Genomic DNA, 27106 nt, shown 5'->3' on the forward strand with positions numbered 1-27106 from the left:
CCATAGTTGCAGCCAGTTGAAAATAGTTAAATTAACATTGTAAAAAAAAAAAGTGCACAGGAGCCGAGATACAGGTTTTTGAAGTCATAAGTTAACCAGGAGGTGGATTGGAGTCTAAATCTTGTAGGAGTGATATTTCCTGTTGCTGTGAAGGAAAAAAAAAAAAAAAATTTAAAAAAATTAAAAAAAAAAAAAAAAAGTAATTTTTTTTTTTTTTTTTTCAAAAACCGTATATATACGGTTTTGGCACTCAACGTTAGTATGCGCAAAACCGTATATATACGGTTTTGGCACCCAATGTGTTAATGGTGCACGGTTTCGACCAAATAGGTCTTCATCAGACATTTGCCTGATGAAGACCTTAGATCGAAACGTTGCGTCGTTAATACAATTGTTTAATTGGGAGCTTTAAAACCAGTGCGGATGTTTTAACCTCCTAGGTGGTTAACCTGAAAACTGCAGGCAGTAATTAATGTATGAGATTTTCATACTACGCCTTCACAAAAATACACGACACGAGCATTCCCAGAGCCAAACGATCCCCCTTGTTCCACGGCTGTGGGCCATGCATGCATGCCACCTACACAACGCTTCCGTGGAAAGCCGGGAGAACTAATGAGGGTGTCTGTCTCCTGCACCTCACTGGGATGAAAGAGAAAGCTACTGTGAATTCTATTTCAGGTGGCTTTTCTGCGTGACTTGTCACCATGCTTAGGTGGAAGGTGGGGGTGAGGCAGTCTCTGTGTGACTGTGTGTGTGTGTGTGTGTGTGTGTGTGTGTGTGTGTGTGTGTGTGTGTGTGTGTGTGTGTGCGCGCGCTGACAGAAGGCGGGTGCTTGCACATGTGAGGTGTCAGGCATGCCTTGAAATAGATTTTTTATAGCATGCTTTATGCACATGATTTGATGACAAAGAAATACAATAATTAATAATGAATTAGAACGTTAAGAAAAAAAAGAAAAAAGGAAACCAGGTCTATTTTTCGTTGCGTTTACCGTTATTTAAAAAAAAAACGTTTCAGAAGAAGAAAACGGCACACACTCCGCTGCAGCAAGCAGCACCAAGGATACAATCCCTTCCAGGAAAAAGGATTTTGTGGCGAACCATTTCGGCCATAATGCAGCCCACAGCCCAAATATCCACTAAATACGCGCAGCATAGAGGGGGGAGGGGAGGGGGAGGGTGGGAGTAATGGAGGAGTGAGGAGGAGAAGAGAGTAAGCAAAAGAAAGAAGCAACAAGTCAGCAGGAAAGATTAAGGTCAGTGTTTTTTTTGTCATTAGTTTTTTTTAAAGGCGAGTTGGATCGAAGCTGGGCAGGGAGGGAGCAAATATATCTGAGACTCTCTAGTCTACACAGTAAAATCCCTGAGTGATAAATTCAACTTAAGGGTCCATTTGGTTCCATCTGTACTCTCTCTGAGTTGCATTAACGCTCAGATTTTACGGTGTAAGAGTACTATGCGCTGCTCATTCAGAACAAGCCAATACAGAGGTCTGTTCAGGTCATGAAGGAGATTTGAATCATCTCTCTCCATTGCCTTAAAACATCTCTATTCTTCTGCTGCAGTCCTCGTTTAGAACACCTGTTGCTATCAGTGTGTGCTAATCATAAAAACCTCATGGTCTTTATACACAGCTAACTGCCAAAATGAAAGGAAACTCATCAAACTGTATTCTAACCCTAACTATTTACAACGAATGGTCATGGTACAGTACCAGTATCATTGTTTCTTACACGCACAATAACAAACAGGGTGATTATTGTTGAGGAAGTAAATTGTACATACCAGATATTAATCCCAATTAAAAAAAAAATTCTTTTCAAAAAAGCACAGAGCCAGGTTTGGGAATTTTGGATAGTTGGAATCCGCTTTTGTTTGTGGTTGCTTGTGTGCCAAAAGCGTGACTTCAACACCCGTTTCAACAACCGTGAATTTATGTCAATGGGGGAGAATATTTTGGATTATACAGTACATGTTTAATCTACAGAGCAACTATTGAAGATATCTCGCCAACATTTTTAGTTATAGCATGCCAATGCAACCCAAACCTCTACCAGAGTTTAAGGATGCTTTAACGCCAGTGTTTCCTTTATTTTGGCAGTCATCTCCAACGCTGTAATGACTCCGTGTTTGGATGCACGATCCTGACAATCAACCTGTCTAACTGAACCTCTGTTACACCTCCCTACATCTAACACAAAACCAATGCTTTTGAGGGACACACCTCCATGCTGGAAGACTGAAGGAACTTAGAATACTAATAACTCTGGTGATGTTATTCCAGTGTTTTGTAATATACAATCCCTTCCACATACAGGTGGGGAATTTCAGTTCCAGCTTCTCCCAAGCTGATGGCTGCTCAGACGGTCATGATGAGCACTCAGAGGGGAGCTGTTTGCGTCTTGCTCAGGGACCCTTTGAAACGTATACTGGAAGCTGGGAGGCGAACCGGTGACCTTTCCGATAACCAGACGGCCGCTCTGCCCACTAAGCTACGGCTGCCTCTTTGTGTCTTTGTGTGTGTGGCGTTAAAGGACTATTTCACCCATTTTCAACCTCTCTTCATATACTTAGTCCTTGTTAATCCTCATTATGAGATGGCTTCATTTCTTTCTATTCACTCTGTGTCTCAGAGGAGGGCAGTTGACAATTCAGAAACCTGCCTACCAGTGACATCATTAGTAGGCAGTAGGGGTGTGCCGATATATCGTCCCGCGATATATCGTGATATTAAAACGTGACGATAGGTATCGTTGTGACGTCATACTGTATCATTTTTTTCTTACTGTATGGTGTGTGTGATATGAAATGTGAGCTTACCATAATCACAGTAATCCTTAACACTGCAGAGGGCAGGAGTGTGTGTCTGGGTCCAGCTGATGCTCGTTGACGCTCATTAATGTTACATGCATCAAGGCAATTATGTTTCTGCACTGTCAAATAGGCCTACATCTAATCTATAGCATGAAAGCCATAGTTGATCATTAAAAATATATAATAATAATAAAGATAAAAAATATCGTATCGATATTGTGAGCCCAATATTATGTATCGTGAAATTAGTGTTATCGGCACACCCCTAGTAGGCAGGTTTGGTCATTTCAAAGAAGATTTCAATTTTTTTGTTTTCATTAACTCTCTCAGTGCCAAGCCACGAGTTATCCCGATTTTTTTCTGAATGCCCTCAGTGCCAGAACGAGTTATCCCGAGTTTTTTTTATTTATTTTATGTTCAGAACTCAAGATATCATTATCTGAAGATGTGCAGCTCCATCCACTCCTTGTTTAACTTATAACTGAAAAAGGCTGTATCTCACTTCCTAAGCACTTTTTTTTTTGTTGCTGGCACAGTATGAACATATTTTTTTATTTCATTGGCACTGAGAGAGTTAATACAAGAACATTTGGCTTCTATTTCAGCATGCTAACTTTCCAGAAAGAGAAAGGCTGTAGTTTCTATTAGCTTGGATTCCCCATTGAAGACGTCACTGGTAGGCAGGTTTCTGAACCGTCTATAGCCAACCAATGAGAGACATGGAGTGAGTAAGCGGAAAATCGTGCCATCTTATAACGCAGGACCCCCATAACTCTGAGAGCGTACACATGGAACCGTAAGGGTCCATTTGGTTCCATTTGTACGCTCTCAGAGTTACAAATTTACCATTTCGGAACCCCCTCAAGGAACCCTGAGGGTCCCTGGACACCACTTTTAGAACCACTGTTATAACGAGCATAAGGAACGCTGACCAATTATACAAAGACGGGTCAAAAATGGGTGAAGCCTTCCTTTAAGCGTTGCACTGGGGGTGAACTGACTGCCTGAGTCAGCGTGCACACAGCCAGTGTGTTATTATTCACACTGGTGTACTGTGTGGTGCAGTAGCTCAATAAAACATCAAACAACAAGCTGCTTGCAGCTGCAGAAGGTGGATGGATGGGCTCCTCAAAGCAGGAAGTATCCCACCATGCACTGCCCAACGTGCCAACTTCCTCCCCACGGAGCTGTGACCTTAGAGGAAGAGAGAGGCGTGTGTGTGTGTGTGTGTGTGTGTGTGTGTGTGTTAGTATACTTGTGAGAACCAAAAGTCCCCTCAAGTACATACTGCAAGTATATTGAAGGGATAGCTCACACCCAAAATGACTTTTTTCCTATCTATTAGTCACCCCATGGAGACTTGAATTCATGGATATTTTTTTGTTTTTGTCTCATTCCTAAGCCAATAATTTGATGACCGGCAGCGGTTCCGGTAGGAGACACAAAGAGTCTCCTTTGTATCTCCTACCGGAACCGCTGCCTACCGGTCCGCTGGTCATCAAATTATTGGCTTAGGAATGCGACAAAAACTAAAGAAATATCCATGAATTCAAGTCTCCATGGGGTGACTAACCGATAGAAAAATGTTTTTTTTTTGGGTGAACTATCCCTTTAATTTGAGAAATAGACATTGGTTGTTTAATGATTTGTGGAGTTGAGAATAGGATTAGACATTCAGAGGTTAGTAGTAGAGGTTTTAGGTTAATGTTTTCCCTATTTTATACTGTACTTAGTTATACGCCGATGTCACACACAGAAAAAATAGACGATCTACAAGCTCACCGAGCAGCTTGAACAGCTTCTATTTTTCGGCAATTTCCCACAATTTCCAAAGTCGTCGTAAAATGTTGATGTACTCACAAGTATAGTAATACAAGTGTGCGCGCGTGTGTGTGTGTGTGTGCGCTCTCTCAAAAAACATCCCTGTGGGCGGGGCATGCGTTAAGGCCAAGCTTTGCTCAGCGTTAGGCGGTATTATAGAGCAGTAGTTACAGTAAGTAGCTCCGCTCTCGCTCCGATTTGACCAGTCGCTTAAAAAGTTAAATCAAGGGCTTTGTTTTTTCCCGGCGCTCACTCACCGTTGGCTTGGTAGCCCATGCCCAGGATGACCTCGGGGGCGCGGTAGTAGCGCGTCACCACGTAGGGCGTCATCAGGAGACCCGTGGCGGCGGTCCGGGCCAGGCCAAAGTCCAGGATCTTCAGGGTGCAGTCGGACTTCACCACAATGTTACTGGGCTTTAGGTCCTACAGGACGAAACAGAACAGGGGATGTGATACATTACCCAAAGACAGTGGTGTAAAGTAACTAAGTACATTTACTCAAGTACTGTAATTAAATACAATTTTGAGGTACTTTTACTTTACTGGAGTATTTCCAATTGTCTATATTTTTTACTTCTACTCCACTACATCTCAGAGGCAAATATTGTACTTTTACTCCACTGCAATTATTTGAAAACTTTAGTTACTAGTTAATTTGCAGGCATTACATTATAAAACATACATTAACCACTTTAGCCCTATTTTATACCTAGGCTATTTGAAAATAGCAGATCTACAAGCTCACAACGCATCACATCGCGACGCGTTGTGAGCTTGTAGAGCTGCTATTTTCAAACATTTTAGTACTTTTACTATTGGTACTTCAAGTACATTTTGATACCAGTACTTTTACTTAAACAGAGTACTTCTACATTGCAGTATCGATACTTTTACTTAAAACATTCGAGTACTTTTTCCATCACTGCCCAAAGACTCTGTCTGCATACATACACAGACAGAGTTTTCATGATGGGATGGCATCATAAAAGATGAAGACACGTTTGAATCTTCATTTGACCTCAACTGAAGCTTCAAATGTGGAAGTAAATGACATTCATTGCAGCCTGTGTGTGTGTGTGTGTGTGTGTGTGTGTGTGTGTGTGTGCGTGTGAGATCCAGTATAGTTGAGCCTTTTGCACACATAAGCTGGCAATAAATGCATTTCAGAGAGGAATGGACAGCTCTAAAAACACTGTCTCTTTGTTGACATTCAGAATGATTAGGTTCTAACAAAACAATTGTTTTGTGGCTCTGAATTCAAATGCTCTGTCACAGACCTTTTTCCCAGATAGTTATGCTTGATGTATAGAACGAATGCTACTGCAGCAGCCAGTTATAATTATGTGTACATTAGGCTGTCATCCTCTGTATAGTTGGTCTTTTTAGTTAATGCTGATAGTTGCTAAAACGAAGATTGAATGTCATCTAGATCATTGGTTCTAGTATATAGTTTACAGTGTATCGTTGCTGTCGTGTGGGAACCTTGTACTGTAAGTCCAAAACTATTCCTTTATTATAATCTTTTAACCCATTAAGGCCTGAAGTTCTGATTCTTCATAATGTCTTCTAATAAACGTATGTTACTATATCAGTGATGATAAAACTTTTTCATGTCAAGAGGACCTCCGAAGTTATATGAATTTGGCTGCGACCCCCATCTGAAAATATTTCGTACCAGGGAGGCACCCTAAAAAAATGCTCAAAATGTTTTTTTAAATAGCAGATATACAAGCTCATAGCACGGCACTCGGTGCCGTGCTATGAGCTTGTATATCTGCTATTTTTGAATATCCAAAGTATAAAATAATGGTTTATGTGATTACACAGATGTGTTCCCGGTTTAACTCATTGAGTGCCATTAACGTGTTTCACGTGTTTTAGCGCTATGGTGCAACGTGCCATTAACGTGTTTCACGTGTTTAAAAAAAAAAAAACTATTTTCTTCCTGAACCCAAGATATCATTATCTGAGGATTTGCAGCTCCATCCACTCCTTGTTTAACTTATAACTGAAAAAGGCTGTATCTCGCTTCCTAAGCACTTTTGTTTTACAAAATTTTAAATTTTAATAAAAATTGTAATGGCCAGAAATAGATATTAACAATTATGGCACTCAATGAGTTAAATGGGTTAAACAAGTTAAAATAGCGAAAACATCTACAAGCTCACAACGCCTTGTGAGCTTGTAGATCTGCCATTTCCACTACGTTTGTGCAACACTCTTGTACGATGTATGGCAAAAAAAAAAACAGTTGAAATACAGAGACACAAGGCTTTTTTGCCCGACAGCAACGATTATGAACGAGCTAAAGCAGTCCCATTGTGAGATACAAGACAGGACAGTGACGCAGAGTGTGCCCGCTGTCTTTGGGGGGGGGGCGGGGGGTATGTGATTCACTTTGAGAGAGGGGGGGGGGGGGGGGGGGGCTTGCATTGCGTGCGAGGCTTCGCCAGTCCCTCCGCCTATGGCTCGCGTTAGTTCTGCTCGGTCAAGCAAAGGGAGCGATCACTGTTACACCACTCTCTGCTCCGTTGGAGGCTGAAAGACCGCTCTCTCTGTGTGTGTGTGTGTGTGTGTGTGTGTGTGTGTGTGTGTGTGTGTGTGTGTGTGTGTGTGTGTGTGTGTGTGTGTGTGTGTGCGATGCGACGCGTTGTGAGCTTGTAGATCTGCTATTTTCAAGCATTTTAGTACTTTTACTTTTGGTACTTTAGGTATATTTTGATGCCAATACTTTTTGTACTTTTACTCAAGTAACATTTTGAACACAGGCCTTTTACTTGTAACAGAGTATTTTTATATTGTGGTATTGCTACTTTTACTTAAGTAAAACATCTGAGTACTTCTTCCACCACTTACTATACTTGTGAGGGCTAAATGTCCCCAAGTATGGCAGAATTTGAGAAATAATTGTGAGAACAATTGTCCTGGTGCTCACAAGAGAAATGGACGTCTTATGGTTTAATGGTTGAGTTAGGCTTACAGTTAGAATAAGACTCAGGTTAGGGTTCAGGTATTTAGTAATCTCTCAAGACAGATCCTGCTAACAGCAGATTCTGTCAGCACCACTGCCCTAAACACGTAGTGTTGTCGTTAGTAGGAATAAATACAAAAGCACCCGGGAGGAAGTGGACTAAGAAAGGGGAGGAGACAATCCGAGTTCCTGTTCCTACACAAAAAGTTGGTGCCCCTCCTGGGTATTTAGAGGTTTCCAGATTGGTTATTTAGAGGTTTCCAGATTGGTTATTTAGAGGATCCCAGATTGGGTATTTAGAGTTATGGCAGATTTATTATAAATCAGGCATAACAAGGGCCTAACAAGCATATCTAAAAAGCTTCTAGGTCGGCTATTTTTTGGCTTCAGGCCAGGTAATGGTTAAAAATAGCAATCTTTGGCCTGGACGGCTGGCGTAGCGGTCCAGGCACCTAGGATCAATGTAGCCTGACAGTGCGTCGCGGGTTCGACGGCCTTTGCTGAATGTCACTCCCCATTTTTCTCTCCCCCTTTCCTGTCAGACTACTGTCCTATAAAAATAAAAGGCATAAAAGCCCCAAAAGAAATCGAAAAAAATAATAATAATAATAAAAAATGCTATTTTGAAAAGAAAATGGCATTCTTGAAATGCATTGTCAGTCTGAAATGTTGGATGTCCTCACAAGTACTGCAATACAAACGTGTGTGTGCCTGTGTGTCACTCTGTGTACGATCCCATCAGCATGGAGGTGTTGTTGTTGCTGTGTGTGTTTGATGCCATGTGTGTGAGATGTGTGAGTGAGTGAGTGAGTGAGTGAGTGAGTGAGTGAGTGAGTGAGTGAGTGTGTGTGTGTGTGTCTCTCTCACTCACTCTGTGTATGATCCCAGCGGCGTGCAGGTGCTTGATGCCACACAGCATCTGGTAGAGCAGGTAGGACAGACGCTCGTGGTCCAGCTCCATCTGAATCACCTGACACAAGTTGGCATCCATCAGCTCCATCACCAGGTACCTGCAGTTCAACACACACACACAGACAGACCACAGGGAGGTTAAGACAAACACACACTCACACACCACACAGTGGAGAGCCTTCAGCACTTCACTCCCCCGTAACCTTCTGCTCGATGGATGGCAGCAACTGACGTAGATATGACGACCATGTAGACATACCGTTAGTCATTTGTTCTCATGTTTTTGTTACTTAGGCTTGTTTTTCTGTTAAAAAGGTAATTAAGATATTGTTTAGACTGATGCTAGGTCCTTGGTTTACCTGTGATCCTAGTTTACTGAGGCACTACACTGTCTCTCTGCATTTGATGTGTGTTTTGACCTTGCTTGCTGTTAAGTCGCTTTTCATAAGAGCATCTGATAAATGCCTGAATTGCTAATTGTAAAATTGACACTCATCAGCTCCATCACCAGGTACCTGCAGGGAGGGACCACCGGGAGGTTCAAACAAACACACACACACACGTCACGATCATGAAATTTGACTTGAGATTAATTATCATGTAAATAAATAACGATTTAATTGTGGCATTTTTGGCATTGGACATAAAATACAACTTCCGTGTGCCTTTTTCTGCACAGGGCAGATTAGAAAAATAACTTAGAAATAAACAAAGAAATGCCTGACAATGACCACTACCAATAATACAAATAAATAATGTACTATGGCCAGAACATTTAATGATTTTCCGTACACTGAAAAAAATTGACAATCTACAAGCTTGTAGATTTTAGCTGTTTTTCAACAGATTAATGAATGGAAAACTGACGATTCCGCACGATAATTACGATGATCTCAAATAATTGCGATCAGGTGATTATATAATAATTGTGACAGGCCTACACACACACACACACGCTCCACTGTGATGGCCACGGCTCTCTGTCTGCCATCTGAACATCCAATGGGACCCCATTAGACTGTATATAAAACCTTCCTATAATATAATACTGTACAGAACCCCCAGGCCAGAATATCACACACTTTCTCTGGCGTGAACAGCCAAGTTCCCCACCACCACCATGCCTGTGTGCGTATTTGGGCACGGCTGAACCTGCGCTCTATTATAGGGCTGTCACTATTATTACATTTTACTTGACGATTAATTGTCGCTCAAATATTTGCTTTTAACGATTTAATTGCGTTTCTGTCGTATGAATCAAAATTACATTTCCGTTTGGCTTTTAGGCTTGGCAAAAAGAAAAAGGTGCACAGGGTATACGACAAACTAGATTTTTAGCCCTTCAAATCCAGTCCTATGTTGCGCTGATCAGAGCAATGGTCACCGAGTTAAGGCCATTTGAAATGTTAGACACTGCTGTAACACTGCTGTAGTGTCCCATATGTGTGAAAAACACTGCTGTAGTGTCCCATATGTGTGAAAAACACTGCTGTAGTGTCCCATATGTGTGAAAAACACTGCTGTAGTGTCCCATATGTGTGAAAAACACTGCTGTAGTGTCCCATATGTGTGAAATGTAGGTTTTTTTAAGTTGGGATTTAAGGATTGGAGCAATGGTGTACCGGAGGCCCCTGATGTGGCGCACTTGGCCCCTGGTATGGCTATTCGGATGCAGACCCCTGCGACTTTTTGAGTAGTAATTTAAGCATCCGTCGTTTTCGATTTTCAAAAAAACTCATTTAGAACAGTGGTTTAGAACGGCTGCCAAAAATAGCAGATCTGCAAGCTCACAGCGTGTCACTAAGTGGCGCGCTGCGAGCTTGTAGATCTGCTATTTTTGAAAATGTTTAGAAAAGTGTTCAAATCTTTTTGAATAACAATATTTTTAGGGGGGGGTCCCTGATACAAAACATTTTCAGACGGGGGGTCCGCGGCCAATATACTTTTGTGGGTCATTGGCACAAAAACGTTTGAGAACCACTGAATTAGAAGGCATTTTGTAGAATCGGCCTCGGGTCTTTAATGGGTTAATTTAACGCATCACAGAGGAAATGGCGAGCCGTCCTGGAGACGTGTCACTACTGATGTTTCTTATAAAACGAAGGAGCCGTGCGTCCCCCGGGCCACTGAATATATCGCAGAGAAAACGGACTCGAGTTCTGATAGCCGCCAACACTGCTGGCATCGTTCTACTTGGTTGGCTGTGCTGTAGCGGATGTATCCTCGACCTCCTGCTGAGCTCCCGGTGGCCAAATAACCCATTAGGACCGGGAATGCATCCGTGTGTCATTTTAAGATTTGTTTTGCTATTCAAAAATAGCAGATATACAAGCTCATAGCGCGGCACCGAGTGCCGCACTATGAGCTTGTAGATCTGCTCGTGAAAATTTGTGCAAATCTTTGAATAATATATGTTTTAAAACGAACATTTGTAACTAAAATCTTTGCTTCTGGGGGGTCCCTGGAACAACACATTTTGAGATGGGGTCCGTGGCCAAATACATGTCATTTTGGGTGGTCCTTGACATGAAAAAGGTTTGAGGACCACTGATTATTAATTTTTTAAACTGCTGTTTAGAAGACATTTGTAGAATTCCCAGAAGCAAAGATTTGAGTTACAAATGTTCACTTTGAAAAATATATATATTTAAAGATTTGTCCACATTTTCAAGATTTCAAAAAAATATCAGATCTACATTACAGTCATTTAGCAGATCTACAAGCTCATAGCTTTGATCTCATAGCACTCGGTGCCGCGCTATGAGCTTGTAGATCTGCTATTTTATAGCCCAAAGAAATCTTAATATGACCCAGATGCGTTCCCGGTCTTAATGGGATAAAATAGAAGAGAAATATCCTCACACGTCTTATGCATGAGTAGAGGTCTTCACACACAGTGGTTCTCTGACTTTTTCCATGTCAAGGACCCCCAAATTAATATGTATTTGGCCGCGGACCCTCATCTGAGGATATTTTGTGCCAGGGACCCCCCATACACGATTTGCCTTGTTAAAATGTTTCATGAATATTCCAAATGTTAACTTTATTATTATTAATTTTTTGGGAAAATAGCAGATCTACAAGCTCACGACATCTAGAAGGTTGTGAGCTTGTAGATCGGCTGTTTTCAAATAGCCAATGTACCAACTTATTTTTATTCTATAGTAACACATTTTGCTGGGGACCCACTGGAACCCCATCAAGGACCTCAGGGGGTCCGTGGACCCCACTTTGAGAACCACTGGTCTAACAGAGCCAGATCTGATGACAAATATCTGTCTTGAACAGGTGACTCATTAAAGTACTGCAAAATCTGCTACATTGCTTTTCATGGCTACAGTTTAATTGCTTGTAATTATGTGAACTGTTAACCCTGCTAATTGCAAGAGAGAGCAATTTGGAAAGAAATTAAATTAGGGTGATATATTATGAATAAAAGTCGATATAGGTCTTTGCAAAGTAGAATATTTTGACATAGGTTATATATTTCTAAGCGAATAGTGTCCGGGTCCAGCTCAGTAGGTAGGTAGAGAACTTGCCTTTGTGCCACAAGGTCCTGGGTTCGATCCCAGGCACCAACAACTCAAAGTGCATGAGTAACACGGCTACTAACCCTAACCCCACTGACTATGCTGCAGTGCTGCACCTCAATGCAACGCTGAACAACGTGTGCGTACAGACTTGACGCGAGAGTTGATCATAGGCTTTGTACACGTCAGATGAACAGATTGATAAATGCTGAGCAGTGCATTTAAAGGTCCATACACCCTTTTTTTGTTGCACACTCGTTTCATAAATGAGGGCCACTGTGTCTACATAGTGTCATATTTTGAATACACGTCTGGTCTTTGCACAACACACCACACACAGCCTTTGTAAAGGGATGCTCCATGCCTCCTCAGTATATTTTTATATATTTATATATTAATACTTAATTTAACACTGTGTAAAAATGAACCCAAATGTGTCCTTAAAGGTGCAATGGGTTTTTTTACACTCCGAATTAAAAACGGAGGATTTTACGGTGTGCTCTGCAGCCCTTTGGCTAGGCTTAGTCCACTTTTCCTTTTAGCGCCAATCGGGTGCACGCACACGCACACACGCACACACACACACACACCCCCCCCGCCCCCCCTCTCTGGTGTCCATCTAGTGTACTAAACTCATGTAATGCTAAATATAAGCACAGAATGAGCTGTGTTAAATGAAGGATCAGCTGGGTTCAAAATGCTTAACCGGATGTAGGTAGGTAGTCATCACAGTGAAACACACTGAAATACTGTTCTGAACACCATAAGAGAGAGAAAAAGGAAGAGAGAGACAGAGAGAGAGAGAGAGACACACACAGAGAGAGAGACACACAGAGACAGAGAGAGAAAGAGAGATACAGACAGAGAGCGACAATGGATATAAAACCTTCAGATGATGGCTTAAAGCAGGTAGAGATCACACCATTATATCATTGCTGTCAGGTAGAAACCTTATGTTTGTTTTATCAACACTGACTGGATCCATTGGAACACAGGTTATTTTGTTTCCATGTCCTGCAAAGTAACTCATGGATATACAAGGTTTCCACCCGACAGCGACGAATATTGTTGTTTACAACCCGAGTCCCAACACAGCAGGACGTGTTGGCTGCACAACACAGGGAAGTATACTCACACGTCTTGAAACTCCTCCAATGTCTTCTGTGGCGAGAATACATTTAATAGGCCGATGATCTGCACAAATAAAAAAAGAAAGCGCAAATGATTATTATTATCATAGGATGCAGAGGGGGGGGATAGTTGTAATGAATAACATTCATGCCCTTCAGCATGTGAAAACAACCAGCACTGCATCAGTGAAATGTCACGGGCAGAGACACAGAGTACGCGGTGACATTTACATTGTTATGATTAAGCCGCCCGATTCATACTTCGTCGCACGACGGTGTCGCGCCTCGGAAATAGCAGACCTACAAGCTCACGACGCGTCGCGGATACGACGCGTCGTGAGCTTATAGGTCGGCCGTTTTCGTGCGAAAGGCATTAGACTTAGAGTAATGGGTTTGCATATGAGATCGCGCAGCAGCACAGCAGTGGCACATTATCTGTAATGTTTCATTTTAGAATGGCCACTCAATGCAGACCCAAAATTATGCATTTCTCTGGAAATCATTGTGACTGATGATCATTTTATTACCATCACAACATCCTGTGTTTAGTATTCAGACATACAGCATGATACCCTGTCATTTAACATAATGTAACGTTTAAATAAACAATTAAGCCCCTATTTTATACTATGTCACATGACGGTGTCATGCGGCGATAATAGACGATCTACAAGCTCACAACGTGTTGCACTATGGCGCATTGTGAAAATGTAGATTGTCTATTTTCGCCATTTCTGAAAGATTTCGCCTATAATGGCATGCCCAAAATAAGGATGCCACAATGAAAGTGGTTACAACTAACAGTAGTAAAAGCAATAGACAGGATATTAATCTCAGATATAACATGCAATATGTTCAACACATTTATGTCCAAGGCTTTCTATCCATAAATGAACATTTGCTTTGCAGCAAGGCATGCGACACGTTAAAATGATCACAAAACTCACACGATCACAGCCCAGAAAACAAGCATATGAACAGTGGCAGAGTGCGCGCATGTGTGCGTGTCTCTTACGTTTTTGTGGTTGACACATTTCATGAGCACCAGTTCTCTGTAGGCGCGCTTGGCGTGCGTCTGGTTCTGAAAGGGACGACTGAGCTTCTTGATGGCGACATTCCTCTCCAGGTTGTGGTCATATGATGAACTGCAGTACAGGGGAGGAGAAACAAACAAGTCAACACTAGGTGTGACTTGGGCACACAGGTTGGAGGTTTCTTCCGTTTCTGTTCCCACCAAGGGTTTTTTTCTTGAGAGAGTGTCTTCAGCCGATTGTATGTATGTAATGTAAGTAAAAGAAGTTGAAGGGTAGATTTAGGTCTGATAATGATGTAGCGTGCATGTTCACATAATTCACAACATTATTAGTTGTTGTTACCAGAACAGTTGCAGAAGTTATTTCAGTTTAGTTCAGAAGATGAGGACCACAGAAGATTTGATTTCAAACATCGGTTTGCTCAGACAACATTAAAACAAATGTGTATTTCTGTTACAGGTATAAGTTATGGAATTCTCAAAGCAAGGAGATGAAGAGTTGATGAAGAGATGTTTCAGTTTAAGAAAGTGTTTAAAAGGGGAAAATGTATAAATGATGAATTGGATAGCTATTTTTTTTTTTTTGTTCTCTAGTTTGTAGCCATTGGACAGATCATCTATTATTTAATGAGTTTTAATTGAAGATAGGGGCAGGTATAATAAGATTTATCTTCTTCCTGCTCCTTTTCATTTGTGGAATATGTAAAAGAATATATAAATGATCTAAATAAATGGAAATGATATCAAATGAAATGTATACTTTACATTAATTAAGATTATTTTCTTACATTTGTTTTACGGTTTGAAAAAAATAAAAATCATTGAGGTGCCCACATTGTTTAGGTGCCCACTCTTCCTGTATCCTTTCGCTTTAGGGCTGTCAGTATCGATTATCTTCATAGCGATTATTCTATTGATTACTTTTCCGATTAATCGAACAATCCCTGAAGCCCACTCATGCCATTTCACACTTCGTCGCACAACATTTGTCGCACAAAAACAGCTATTTGTGGACATTTTAAGACGAGTTGATTTCATAGATTGGGAAACTTCAGAAAGCACGTAGGCAGCTTCTCCCTGCGACAGCAGCTCCTCCTGCTCTTTCAGAATCCATTGTTCGTCGCAGACGTCGTCGGGGGAATGTTCAAAGCAGGTGACACAGACCTGTAGGAGGGCAACATGCTGCATGTCTGCAGATGGAACTGATTGATCTCCAGGCGGCAGATGTTGCTGGCAGACAAGACAGTATTTGAGTGACTTAGTATCCCTGCAATGCTCTGGCTATACAGACTGTTTCCCTTGGTTTAACCCATTAAGACCGTGAACGCATCTGTGCATTTTTAAATAGTAGATATACAAGCTCATAGCGCAGCACCGAGTGCCGCGCTATGAGCTTGAAGATCTGCTATTTAAAAATAATCTTGAACATTTGTGCAAATCTTTGAATATATGTATTTTTAAAGAGAACGTTTGTAACTCAAATCTTTGCTTCTGGGGGATTCTATAAATGTCTTCTAAATACTAACAGTTTTTTGAAAAAACGTACGCATGTTGTTATAATATCAGTGGTCCTTATACTTTCTTCGTGTCAAGGACCGCCCAAAATGATAAATGTATTTGGCCGCGGACCCCCATCTCAAAATATGTTGTTCAAGGGACCCCCCCAAGAAGCACAGATTTGAGTTACAAATGTTCACTTTAAAAATATACATTATTCAAAGATTTGCACAAAATGTTCCACATTTAAAAAAAAAATTGCAGATCTACAAGCCATTGTGCGGCGGCACTCTATAAGCTTGTATATCTGCTATTTTTGAATAGCCAAAGAAATCTTAAAATGACACACAGATCTGCGTTCCCGGTCTCAATGGGTTAACCAAAATAGCACCACACACCTTGACCGTGTTTGCCTCCACACATGTAGTTTGTGAGGCAGCCTTCTCCACCACAAACATCATTAAAATGAAGTATTGCTCCAGACTCCCCAACGAGAACCTACACACTATTCATGAGAATGACACAGACTCCATTCCAGCCTAGATTCTACTGGCAGGACAAGCAAAAGCTACACTATATGTCTCTCACTAATCAAAGACAAGTGGGGCAACAAGTGAAAGAAAGAGAACAGGGCGGCAGTAAAACTGTGTTATGTTGTTATTTGTTTAAATTACGCACTTTTTCCATATAGAGGCACTTTTCACAAAGCAACACTCCCTGCCACAAAGTAGCATTATGTTGTGTTGTGCTAACCGTTATTTTTGGTTAGGCTACTTATTTTTCTTATTGCCGAGTGTGTTTGCCTGAAGAAAGCACTTTGAAATCTGACAATAAATTATACACAGTATATGCAATAGTAGGAGTATTAATGCCCGACGTTTATCATCGTTATCGACGTAAATTCTATCGCGATTCACAATCGAGATCGTTTTATCGGCCAGCTCTATAGAGCATAGCAGTGGCAAACCATGCTGTGGTTCCACAGGTAGAAAGCCCATTCATTTTTCCCCATTGAGATTTTTCGAAAATATTTATATTTATTATTTTAAGACTGGAAACCAAGCCATCCAGGCTCCTGGTGATTCATGACCATAAAACATTTGATTCTGTCTCAAAAGATATTTGAAACCCGCAAAAAAAAAGGCTGCAACTGTAAAAAAAAAAAAAAAAACTGTAACTAACGATAGTTGCAGCCCTACTCACTAGGGCTGTCACGATTACAAATTTAAGTTGACGATTAATTGTTACTGAAATTATTGCGATTAACGATTTAATTGTGTGTTTAGCATTGAACATTGGAACATATGAAGCCTTTTAGGCTTCGTAATCACAAATTTGCACAGGGCAGATATGACAAATAACTGAAATATACAAAGAAATTATTGACATATTTAATAACTTTACACATGTTTTAAAAAAAAAACAGAAATAGTTGATCTTGATCTACAAGCTTACAACACGTCACGTAGTGCCGCGTTGTAAGCTTGTAGATCTGCTATTTCTGCTTTGTGTGAAAATGTTTCAACATGGAAACGATTATGACGATTATGCAAAAATAATTGCCGATTATCTCAAATCATTGCGATTGGACGATTATGTAATAATGGTGACAGGCCGGCCTACTACTCACCAGACGATGCCCTGCGCTCCCGAGCCGATGGGCCGCAGGTTCTGGTAGCGCTTTAGAACGGTGAAGGTGGAGTCGCCCACGTCTAAGCTGTAGTACTCCTTCTCACGCTTGTTCCTGTTCATGGTGAAAGCCCTGCGAGAAGAAAACACTGTGTTCTGGACATCCACAGTGTTCTGAAGATGTTCTGTCAAGACCTGTGAGACGAATGGAGGGAGAGGGAAGGGGGGGCAGAGAGACAGAGAGAGGGTGAGTCATCTTTTCACCTTTCTTTAACCTTCCGTTTACACTTTTCAACAGTGTGGTGTTATATTGCTTTACCCACTTAGACCCTCTAGAACAGCGGTTCTCAACCAGTGGTCCGGGGACCACCAGTGGTCCTTGAGGGGGTTCCAGGTGGTCCCCAGCTAAATGATGGAGAGTTGGTAAACAAATGGACCCTTATAGATAGATCTTTAACTCTTGAGCGTAAAATGAAACCAAAGGGACCCTTATAGATCTTTAACTCTTGAGAGCGTAAAATGAAACCAAATGGACCTGTAATGAAACCAAATGGACCTGTAAGGGTCCATTTGGTTTCATTTTACGCTCTCAAGATAATGGTGGTCCGTGAAATGGTGGTCCGTGGCTCAAGTACCAGATCTATAAGCTCTCACAACGCCTCGCAGCACGAGGCGTTGTGAGCTTGTAGAGCTGCTATTTTCGGCTAGGAGGTTTGGTGTAGAAAAGAAAAAAAAGCAGACTAAATACAGAGTGAAAGGTCAAGTTTACTAAGTGTTGACCGTTTAAGAGATTAAACGTCTTAAAATACACATTAACATGAATCTAACAGTGATGATAGTTGCTGTCAAACAAGTCTATATGAAGCTCTATGAAATCTATGAAAAAGTTCAATCTGCAACACAATTTTATACAATATGTAGTGGGGGTCCCTGCTTCACCTCTCTCTCAGCCAGGGGGTCCTTGGGTTGAAAAACGTTGAAGACCCCTGCCCTAGACTTTGTAAACTGAACCCTGTACTTGGACTCCTTTTTTCCCATCTACACCAAATGTCTTTGCCAAAAACAGCCGATCTATAAGCTGCGTTTGTGAGCTTGTAGAGCTTGCTATTTCCCGATCCTGGTCTCTATACTGCCTCCCCCTGGTCAGCCGGGGCGCCTGATGGAGGGGAAAGAAACTGGTTGGAATAACGTGTTCCTTCCACGTGCTACGTCTAACCAGGGAAACTCCCCCCTGTCAGGTGAAAAGAAGCGGCTTGCTAGCTCTCATGCATTGAAGGAGGCATGAGCTCGGCTCTAGGCTCTCCCTAGGCTGGCAGAGGGAGTGTAGCGCCCATGATTACATAGGCACTTGGCACTGGGTGAAAAATTGGTTACAAAAAGCGTGGGATAAAAATTTAGGAAAAAAAAAAAAAAAAAAAAGATTGGCTATTTTTAAATAGACGATATATATATATATATAGGGTTTAAGTGCTTGAACTGATTTTGATGCTTAAGACTAATTTTGCTGGGGACCCCCTGGAGCCCCGTCATGGACCCCTGGGAAACAGTGGCTTAAGGGACAGGGTGACACTGACATAATTACATGCTTGTGTTCACATAAAATAAAGCATTTCAAAATCTATCCACGTATTGTCAAAAAACTGCATTCTGCACTACTGTCACTGCCATAACTCTCATACACACACACACACACACACACACACACACACACAAGATACCGCAATGCAACTCACACACATACACACAATACTGCAATGCAACGTATGCAGTACTACGCACACACAGAGGCACACACACAAACTAGGCTACAGGCCTGAGAGAATAAGAAGGTCTTAAGCCTGCGTTTAAAAGATGATGGAGTTGAAGCAGATCTCGGGTCATCAGGAAGGTTGTTCCAGAGAGCAGGAGCACAGTGACTAAATGTACTTTCACCTCATTTACATGTTATATAAGGTACTCTTAATAGGCCAGTGTATGATTATCTCAGAGTTCTGATTGGTTTACAGTAGTTAGAAGACCAGTGTCTGATGATGTGAGAGTTCTGATTGGTTTACAGTAGTTAGGACTAGGAGACCAGTGTATGATAATGTGAGAGTTCTGATTGGTTTACAGTAGTTAGGAGACATCTGATGATGTGAGAGTTCAGAATAAAATGAGATGAGCTAAAGTAAACACTATTTGGTGTTAAATAAACAAAACAAAGACAGACATCTTTATCGTGCACAACTCCCACTGAATAAGTGTTCTCATGCACATCAAGTTGGCCAAAATATCCAATATTTAACTACAAAAAACATCAGTGCATACTTTTCAAAACCACAACAAAATAAGTGCTTTTCCTAAATAAATGTTTTCAACAGCACTAGTTGTGGCCAAGTTAGGCTACTGCCTTACATACTGTAAGCAATGGATTGAGGGTCCATCGCTAAACTACACAAGAGAATGCTTCTATTTCCTCTTTAGTTTAAAGGACCACGGCCACAGTTAGGACTACAATTCCCACCAGGGCCAGCCGTGCCTATGAAAATGTGCCAGGAAATAGTCTCATTTAATAAAACACGTTTCAAATTCTGTAGAACTTCACTCACTGCCACCTGATAATGATTCCCCAGTAATTGTGTCTTCTACTGTAATTGATGGGTATAATAAACACAAACAGCAAATGCACCCTTACGGAGGGCTGACCATTTTGCTTGACGATCATACTAATAATTACGATTAGGCGATTATGTAATAACTGTGGGGTTCATTTTTCCACTCTCATGCTGCGTTCACACTGGCAGCTACAAAGCTACCATTCATTTGTCAATGGAAGCCAGCCACATGAAGATACAAATCGACCCCCGACGTTTGTAGCTAATACAGTATCTACCCAAAGCTATAATCCAAGTTGAGCTGTCTTCAACAACTGCAGCTATACAAAGCTACAGAACAACCACTAGTGTTGTTTAACCATTTCCACTCACCTTTTCTCCTCACACTATTCCTGCTTTTAACCCATTCAATCTGGGAACGCATCTGTGTCATTTTAGATTTTAGCTATATTATATTATACAGATATACAAGCTCATAGTGCCACGCTATGAGCTTGTAGATCTGCTATTTGTTTTTTAAATCATGAAAATATGTGCAAATCTTTGAATACATATATTTTTAACGTTAACATTTGTAACTCAAATCTTTGCTTCTGGGGGGTCCCTGGAACAAAATATTTTGAGATGGGCGTCCGCGACCAAATACATATAATTTTGGGGGTCCCTGACATGCAAAAGTTTGAGAACCACTGATACAGCAACATATGGTTTTCAGAAAACTGTTAGGATTTAGAAGACATTTGTAGATGCGTTCCCAGATTGAATGGGTTAAGGGGGGGGGGGGGGGGGGGGGCTAAATCCTTCCGTCCTCTAGTTCCATGTACAGGCTTTATTTTCCTTTATATTTTCTTGCTTGTAGCTAGCTTTGTATCTTTTGAACCTGGCAGTGTGAGGGCAGCAGCAGGGTGAAATGGATTACTCAGGGTTTCTGCAGTGTTAAGACAGGTTCTTAGGGGGCCGAGGCCAGAGAGACCAGTCGAGCATCCTGCGCTGAGTCATCCAACGTCTAAACTGTCCATCACACTGGGTTTCTCACACTCCCTTCCACGGCCCCCATGGGCCCGTCTGGCCCACAGCTACGCTTATCTACTTCCTACAGCACAGTAAACACATCTCTGGAACAGCCTGCAGCAACCTTTAAACACTATGGTTTCAACCTGGCTGGCTGGAGGCCCTGTTTCGGGCATGTCATCATAGGTGGACGTGTTTTTTTTAACATTAAAGAAATAAAAATAAATGTCCAAAGATTTTCTGAAATTTGCTTTTTTTTTTTTTTTTCTCCCCAAACAGCAAAAATAGCCTATCTGGTATCTACAGTACAAGCTTGTGACAAGTCACACATATTTCAGAACCTATAAAACATAGTTGTTACAGTCGGGTGGAAAGCTCAAAACGCGTCGCATTTGAGCTCGTCAGACCGGCTATTTAAGCTACTTTTTTTTTATATATATTTATTTTTGGGCTTTTATGCCTATATTTTGTAAGACAGTAGACTGACAGGAAACAGGGAGAGAGATGGGAGGTGACAGTGACACGCAGCAATGGTCGTCGGGATCGGTAGTCGAACCCGCGACAAGCTGTCAGTCAGGCTGGATTTACCAGCTTCTGCCCAACATCGACAAGATGTGAAAAAAGGTGGAGGTACTTCTGTGGCCTACTAGTGTACTGGTAGTGTGTGAACAAGAAATATGGTGCTGATGGAGGTTGTAAGATTAGCTCCGGCCACACGCACACACGCTTATAGTGTAGATGGCTAGACCACTAAAGCCACGCTGTAAAAAAGAAGGAAAAACTAATAAAAATGCTCATCTGTAAAAAGCTGTTAACAAATGGTCTATTTATGTACAAAGCACGTACTAACGTCAGTAATGTATGGTCCTTTTAACCACCTGGGGCCAACAAAGTGATTTTGGGCGATGTGCGTTTTAAAATGGGGCTCCAGTGATAAAGGTACTTACTGCATCGATAGATAAATTGTTTTTTTTTTGTTGATATCTCGCTCTTCCCCTTTCCCCCCTTCTTCTTCTTCCCTTCCTCTTTATGTTTTACACCTGTAAACCTGTGATGTGCGAATAAAGTTGATTAATGGTGAAACTCCTGTTAAATAAGTGCAGGACTAGCAGGTCATATACTGTAGACACTTTTCACCCAGTCATTCATCTTTATATCGCCACTGTCAGGTGGAAACCTTGTACTGTATGTCTAAAACTGTTACCTTTCAGGAAATGGTGAAAAAGGAACCTGTTCTCCAATGGATTCATTGTAGTTATATTTAGTCACAAGCTATTGTTAATACTTTATTGGCCACACTCGCAATTGCGACACTTTGTGTTGTGAGCTTGCCTTGTAGATCTGCTATTTTTGCTACTTGTGTGTGACACTGTAGTATGATGGAAGTAGGGAATTAATTTACAAAAAAACTAATATGAAATATGGAGGTACAAGGTTTCTATAGATATAGTTTCTATAGACACAGTTTCGGTCAATGCCTTACACCAGGGCTCTTCAACAGGGGGTCCTGAGAGTTATTACAGGGGCCCCCCCAAATATTTATGTGATAGGGCCATTTTATTTTTACATTAACCACTTGAACCCTAGCATCCCTACTCTTAGGGTAACATTAGCCGAAAATAGCCGAATTTGCGACGCGCTGTCAGCTTGTAGATCGGTTGTTTTCGGCAAAGAGGTTTGCGGTAGAGGGAAAAAAGAGCAGAAAGAGCCAAAAGGTCAGGTGTGTCAACAAAAAAAATAATTTTACTCAAGTCTATGAAGCCATCTATGAAAACGTGAACACAATTTTATACAGTAGTGGGGGTCCCTCCTTCATCTCTCTCAGTTAAGGGGTTCTTGGCCGGTAAAACATTGAAGACCCCCTGCCTTACACCACTGGATCTCAACATCAGTTCTGGGGACCACCAGTGGTCCAAATGGTCCAAAATGTACACTCTCAGAGTTAAATTAACACTGAGGATTCTACAGTGTCGATTTGGGGTCCCAGAGCAAAACAATATGGCCCTAATACATATCAAACTTTGGGGGTCTTTGAAATAAAGAAATGATGACGCAGTCAGATTAATACCAGGTTGCTCTCTCCAGCGTCCCCGCACGGAACCAAATGGACCCGTGGTCCTGTACCCTTTCGCTCGCGGAGTAACAAATCGCTGTTGGAGGCGGCGCTGTGTGTGTGTGTGTGTGTATATGAGGAGTCAAGTGTTTGTTTGGTGGCGACGGCCACACTTTTTTTTTATTCTGGGCTATGATCCCATAGCATGGGAGGAGGCCCGTCGTTCAGAGTATGGGGAAGTCTAGGGGAAGTCTTCCCATTGGGCATATGACAAATAATTTAACATATAAAGAAATGACTGACCTATTTAATTATTTTACACGTTCCAAAATATTAACAGTGAAAATAGCCAATCCACATAATTTGGGAGGATAGCTTTTAGTTTATACATTATGCCATGGTCCTGGAATCAGCTCCAGAAAGATATTAAACTGGATCCTTTAATCCCTTTGGATGATGTATAAGCGTACTTCAGATATTAAAAGTGAGGTCTACACAGCTGTTTTACTTGAGTTAATGTGTATTTTGCCTTTGTTTTGTATTGCTTGTTGTCGCTACCAAGGCCTTGCCTCAAATCAATATCGCGATGATTTCAAGATTTTGCCTCGATTACAATTAATGAATGATTATGTACAGTCTATGTCGGGTGGATGTCCAAAATTGCTACATTTCAGGATTCAAATTCAAATCAAAAGTAGCAGATCTACAAGCTCAAAGCGTCGAGCTTGTGGATCTGCTACTTTTGGTACTTTTGTTTGACGCTATATGTTCAAGTATGGCGTTAATTTACGGAAAAAAACACAAAAAGTTAAAATATGGAGATATGAGGTTTCTGCTCGACAGCAACGATACTTAAAAACAAACTGTGAAAATACAAGCTCACAACGTATCGTATTGTGATATATTTATTGCACATTGCACATACAGTATATAATACAGGGCTTAAATGGTTAATCAGACCGATTTAGTCGATTACACAATTCTATTAGAAATATGTTCCTGTCAATTCATTGATGTATATAAGACATTTAAAACAATTATCAAAATAATTGAATCTGCTTCTTGATTATTCGTTTACGTTGGTTCCATTGGTTCCAAATGTCGGTTTCTATATATTTTCAGTTAATTCTTGCTTTCAGTAGAAAGCACAGCAGGAAAAAATAGGAAAAAAAGAAAGCACAGCAGTAAACCAATAATGGTACCAAGCACTCGATGAAAAGGTTAGAGATCCGGAACCGGAAGAACCTGAATCGGTTCCGGAGCCGGTTTATCACACTGTCAGAGCTGGCATGTGCTATACAACTACAATACCAGTGGTTCTCAAACGTTTTAATATGAAAAACCACCATAACTCAGAGTGTACAAATGATACCATACAAATGATGATGAGCCTTACGGGTTAATTTGGTTCCATGTGTACACTCTCAGAGTTACAGACCTGTAAGGGTCCATTTGGAACCCCCTCAAGTAACCCAGGGGGTCCCTGGACCTCACTTTGAGAACCTCTACACTAACATGTATGCAATACTGAATTTGTGTTCATCGACGAAAATTGTGATGAAGGCCAAAATTAGATGGATTCGGACCGTTTAGAGGGAATCGTTAAGGAACCGGAATCAATAAAATCCTAAAGGATCCCAACCCCATCGATAAAGGTCTGTCTTTGTCAAAAGACTGAGTGCTGCGTTCAATATCTTGCTCATTTCAGAACCCTTTTCCCAGATTACTTCTGTGGATTCCATCAGCAGGACATCTTATCCTATTATTTGATTTAGCGGTCATGTAAATACTTTTGTGGGAAACGTCAATCGGATTGTTTTCATTCAATGAGAGGAGGAAAAAATGAAAACCAGGCTCATGTAACTGCAGCTGTAAGGGAGAAGTAACAAGAGATAATAATGCTCTCTGGCTTTTTAGATCTGATCCTAGGCCAGCAGATGTGCAAACTGTGCTTCAGGAAAAGACCATGACACTGCAAGTTTACATATGATGGATTTTCCTCTTCACTCTCTTATGCAGAATGACTAAACACAGTGTGAGAGAGCAGAGATTCAGTGTTTGGCTGGCTCAAGGACACTTGGTTGCTGTGGGAATTGGACCCCGCACCTTTCTTTAAGTGCCTCCATCAGTCTAATAATTCCACCTCAGTCGACCTTCTATGACAGCGGTTCCCAACCTGTGGGGCGGTGCACACTGGTGGGCCGTGACGTGAGGACAAGTAGGCCCCCAAATAATTGGGAAAACACAAGATTTTAAGGATATTAAAAAAATTAAGTAATGGTATTTATTTTCGTTAGAACATCGAAGATGTTTTCCTTGTGATTCCGATAAAAAGGAACTTAAAAGTATACTATGTTAGTTCCATTGATCCAAGCCTGAACACAATCGATTGATTGATCATTAAAATAAAGATGCTCTGAAAATGCCCACTCATCTGACCACTTAACATGGCAGCCGAATGTTAAGTGGTCAGATGAGTGGGCACACGTTCAAGATGTTTAAGCGAGCCCTGATGTAGAAACGAAACGGTTGGGAACCGCTGCCTCTATCAATCTAATTCCACCAATCAATTAGTCGCTTATAAAAACATCTATTAAAATTAACAAATTGGAGTCAATTCGTAGATATATTGTATTTGAAGTTATTCAAATAAGCGAAAAAAAATTATCAATAAAATAATCGCTAATAAGTCGATAGTTACAGCCCTAGTTCCAACTATGCCATCACAGGCAGGAACAGGTCTACTGCATTCAGTGTTTCCCTATAGCCAGAAGGTGTAGGCGTGGGGGAGGATGCGAAGCGCGCACGCCGAAAATGTTTGGGTTCTCAAAATGCATATTTGTGCTACAAACACGAAGACTCATATAGTACCGGTACATGTGCACAGTAATGAGCAGGGAAATATCTGTATAGTTTACATATGAATTGTCTCCAGATTTAGGAAAATATACTTTTATTAGACCAAGTAGTATAGACAAACTGTCATACATAACAAAAAAGACAGTGGTGGAAGAAGTACTCTTAACACATTACTTAACACATTACCTGCCAATCACGGATATGTCCATGATTTTATTTTATTTTGGGGGGAGGGGGGGAATCATACTGTGTCGGTCGGATTTAAGGGGTGGTGGCTCCCATCACAATGAAAACACATTTTTCAATGTTTAAAAAAAACAAACAAACTGAGTCTTAGCGCGGGGCCCACTTGCAACACCCTCACGGCCCACTAGTGGGCCCCGACCCACAGGTAGAGAAGCACAGGCCTAGAAGTGCATGTACGGTTGGAGCTGGGGGTGCAGACAGACAGCATCCTCCCACAGCAATCCATTTTCTCTGTATTGATTTTCAACTCAGTGTGACAAAGTGCTTCATCTGGTACAGTGCAGCACAGGGACCCAGGCCCACCCCGCCCCCCAGCAGAGATGATGAAAAGAAAGCTTTTGATTTTATAGAACGCTTCATATGGTGTTGTTCTTTATCCCATTAAGACCTGAAGACGATTCTACAAATGTTTTCTAAATCCAAACAGTTTTGAAAAAAAAAATCTAAAAAATATTTTTTCACGATTTTTCAAAAATAGCCAAAGTAATCTAAAGTGACACAGATGCGTTCCAGGTCTTAATGGGTTATTATTAGGAACAGCCCAGCGAGACAGGGTGGGAGAGACAGGCGGTAGGAGAGCTGAGAGGGAGACAGTGTCCGACAGACAGAGAGTAAGAAAGCTGATAAGGAGACAGCGGAGGAGAGAGACTGTATTAAGCTGAGAGGGAGACAGCATAGGAGACGGACAAGAGGAGGGCAGTGAAGACGGGCTTAGAGGGAGATGGGGTAGGAAAGACAGACGATAGGAAAGCTGACAGGACGACAGTGTAGGAGAGACAGTAGGAAAGCTGAGAGGGAGACCGTGTAGGAGAGACAGACAGTAGGAAAGCTGAGAGGTAGACAGTGTAGGAGAGACAAACAGTAGGAAAGCTGAGAGGGAGACCGTGTAGGAGAGACAGACAGTAGGAAAGCTGAGAGGGAGACAGTGTAAGAGAGACAGACAGTAGGAAAGCTGAGAGGGAGACCGTGAAAGAGAGACAGACAGTAGGAAAGCTCAGAGGGAG

At 41.4% G+C, this 27106-nt stretch overlaps 1 protein-coding gene across 2 annotated transcripts in view; it reads right to left on the reverse strand.

The window, feature by feature from the left end:
* The window catches only part of mapk8b (mitogen-activated protein kinase 8b), a 66812-nt gene that overhangs the window by 27147 nt on the left and 12559 nt on the right, over positions 1 to 27106 (reverse strand). For both annotated transcript variants that reach the window (XM_080454310.1, XM_080454311.1), the window contains exons 2-6: positions 17341 to 17534; positions 14196 to 14325; positions 13186 to 13244; positions 8480 to 8618; positions 4895 to 5060 (exon numbers count right to left, since the gene is read on the reverse strand). In XM_080454310.1, the coding sequence (XP_080310436.1) occupies positions 4895 to 5060; positions 8480 to 8618; positions 13186 to 13244; positions 14196 to 14325; positions 17341 to 17462 (616 nt within the window). In that variant the 5' untranslated portion in view covers positions 17463 to 17534. The remainder of the gene's footprint in view (positions 1 to 4894; positions 5061 to 8479; positions 8619 to 13185; positions 13245 to 14195; positions 14326 to 17340; positions 17535 to 27106) is intronic.

The sequence above is a fragment of the Gymnoscopelus braueri genome (assembly GCF_963280865.1).
Source record: "Gymnoscopelus braueri genome assembly, chromosome: 17".
NCBI lineage: Eukaryota > Metazoa > Chordata > Actinopteri > Myctophiformes > Myctophidae > Gymnoscopelus > Gymnoscopelus braueri.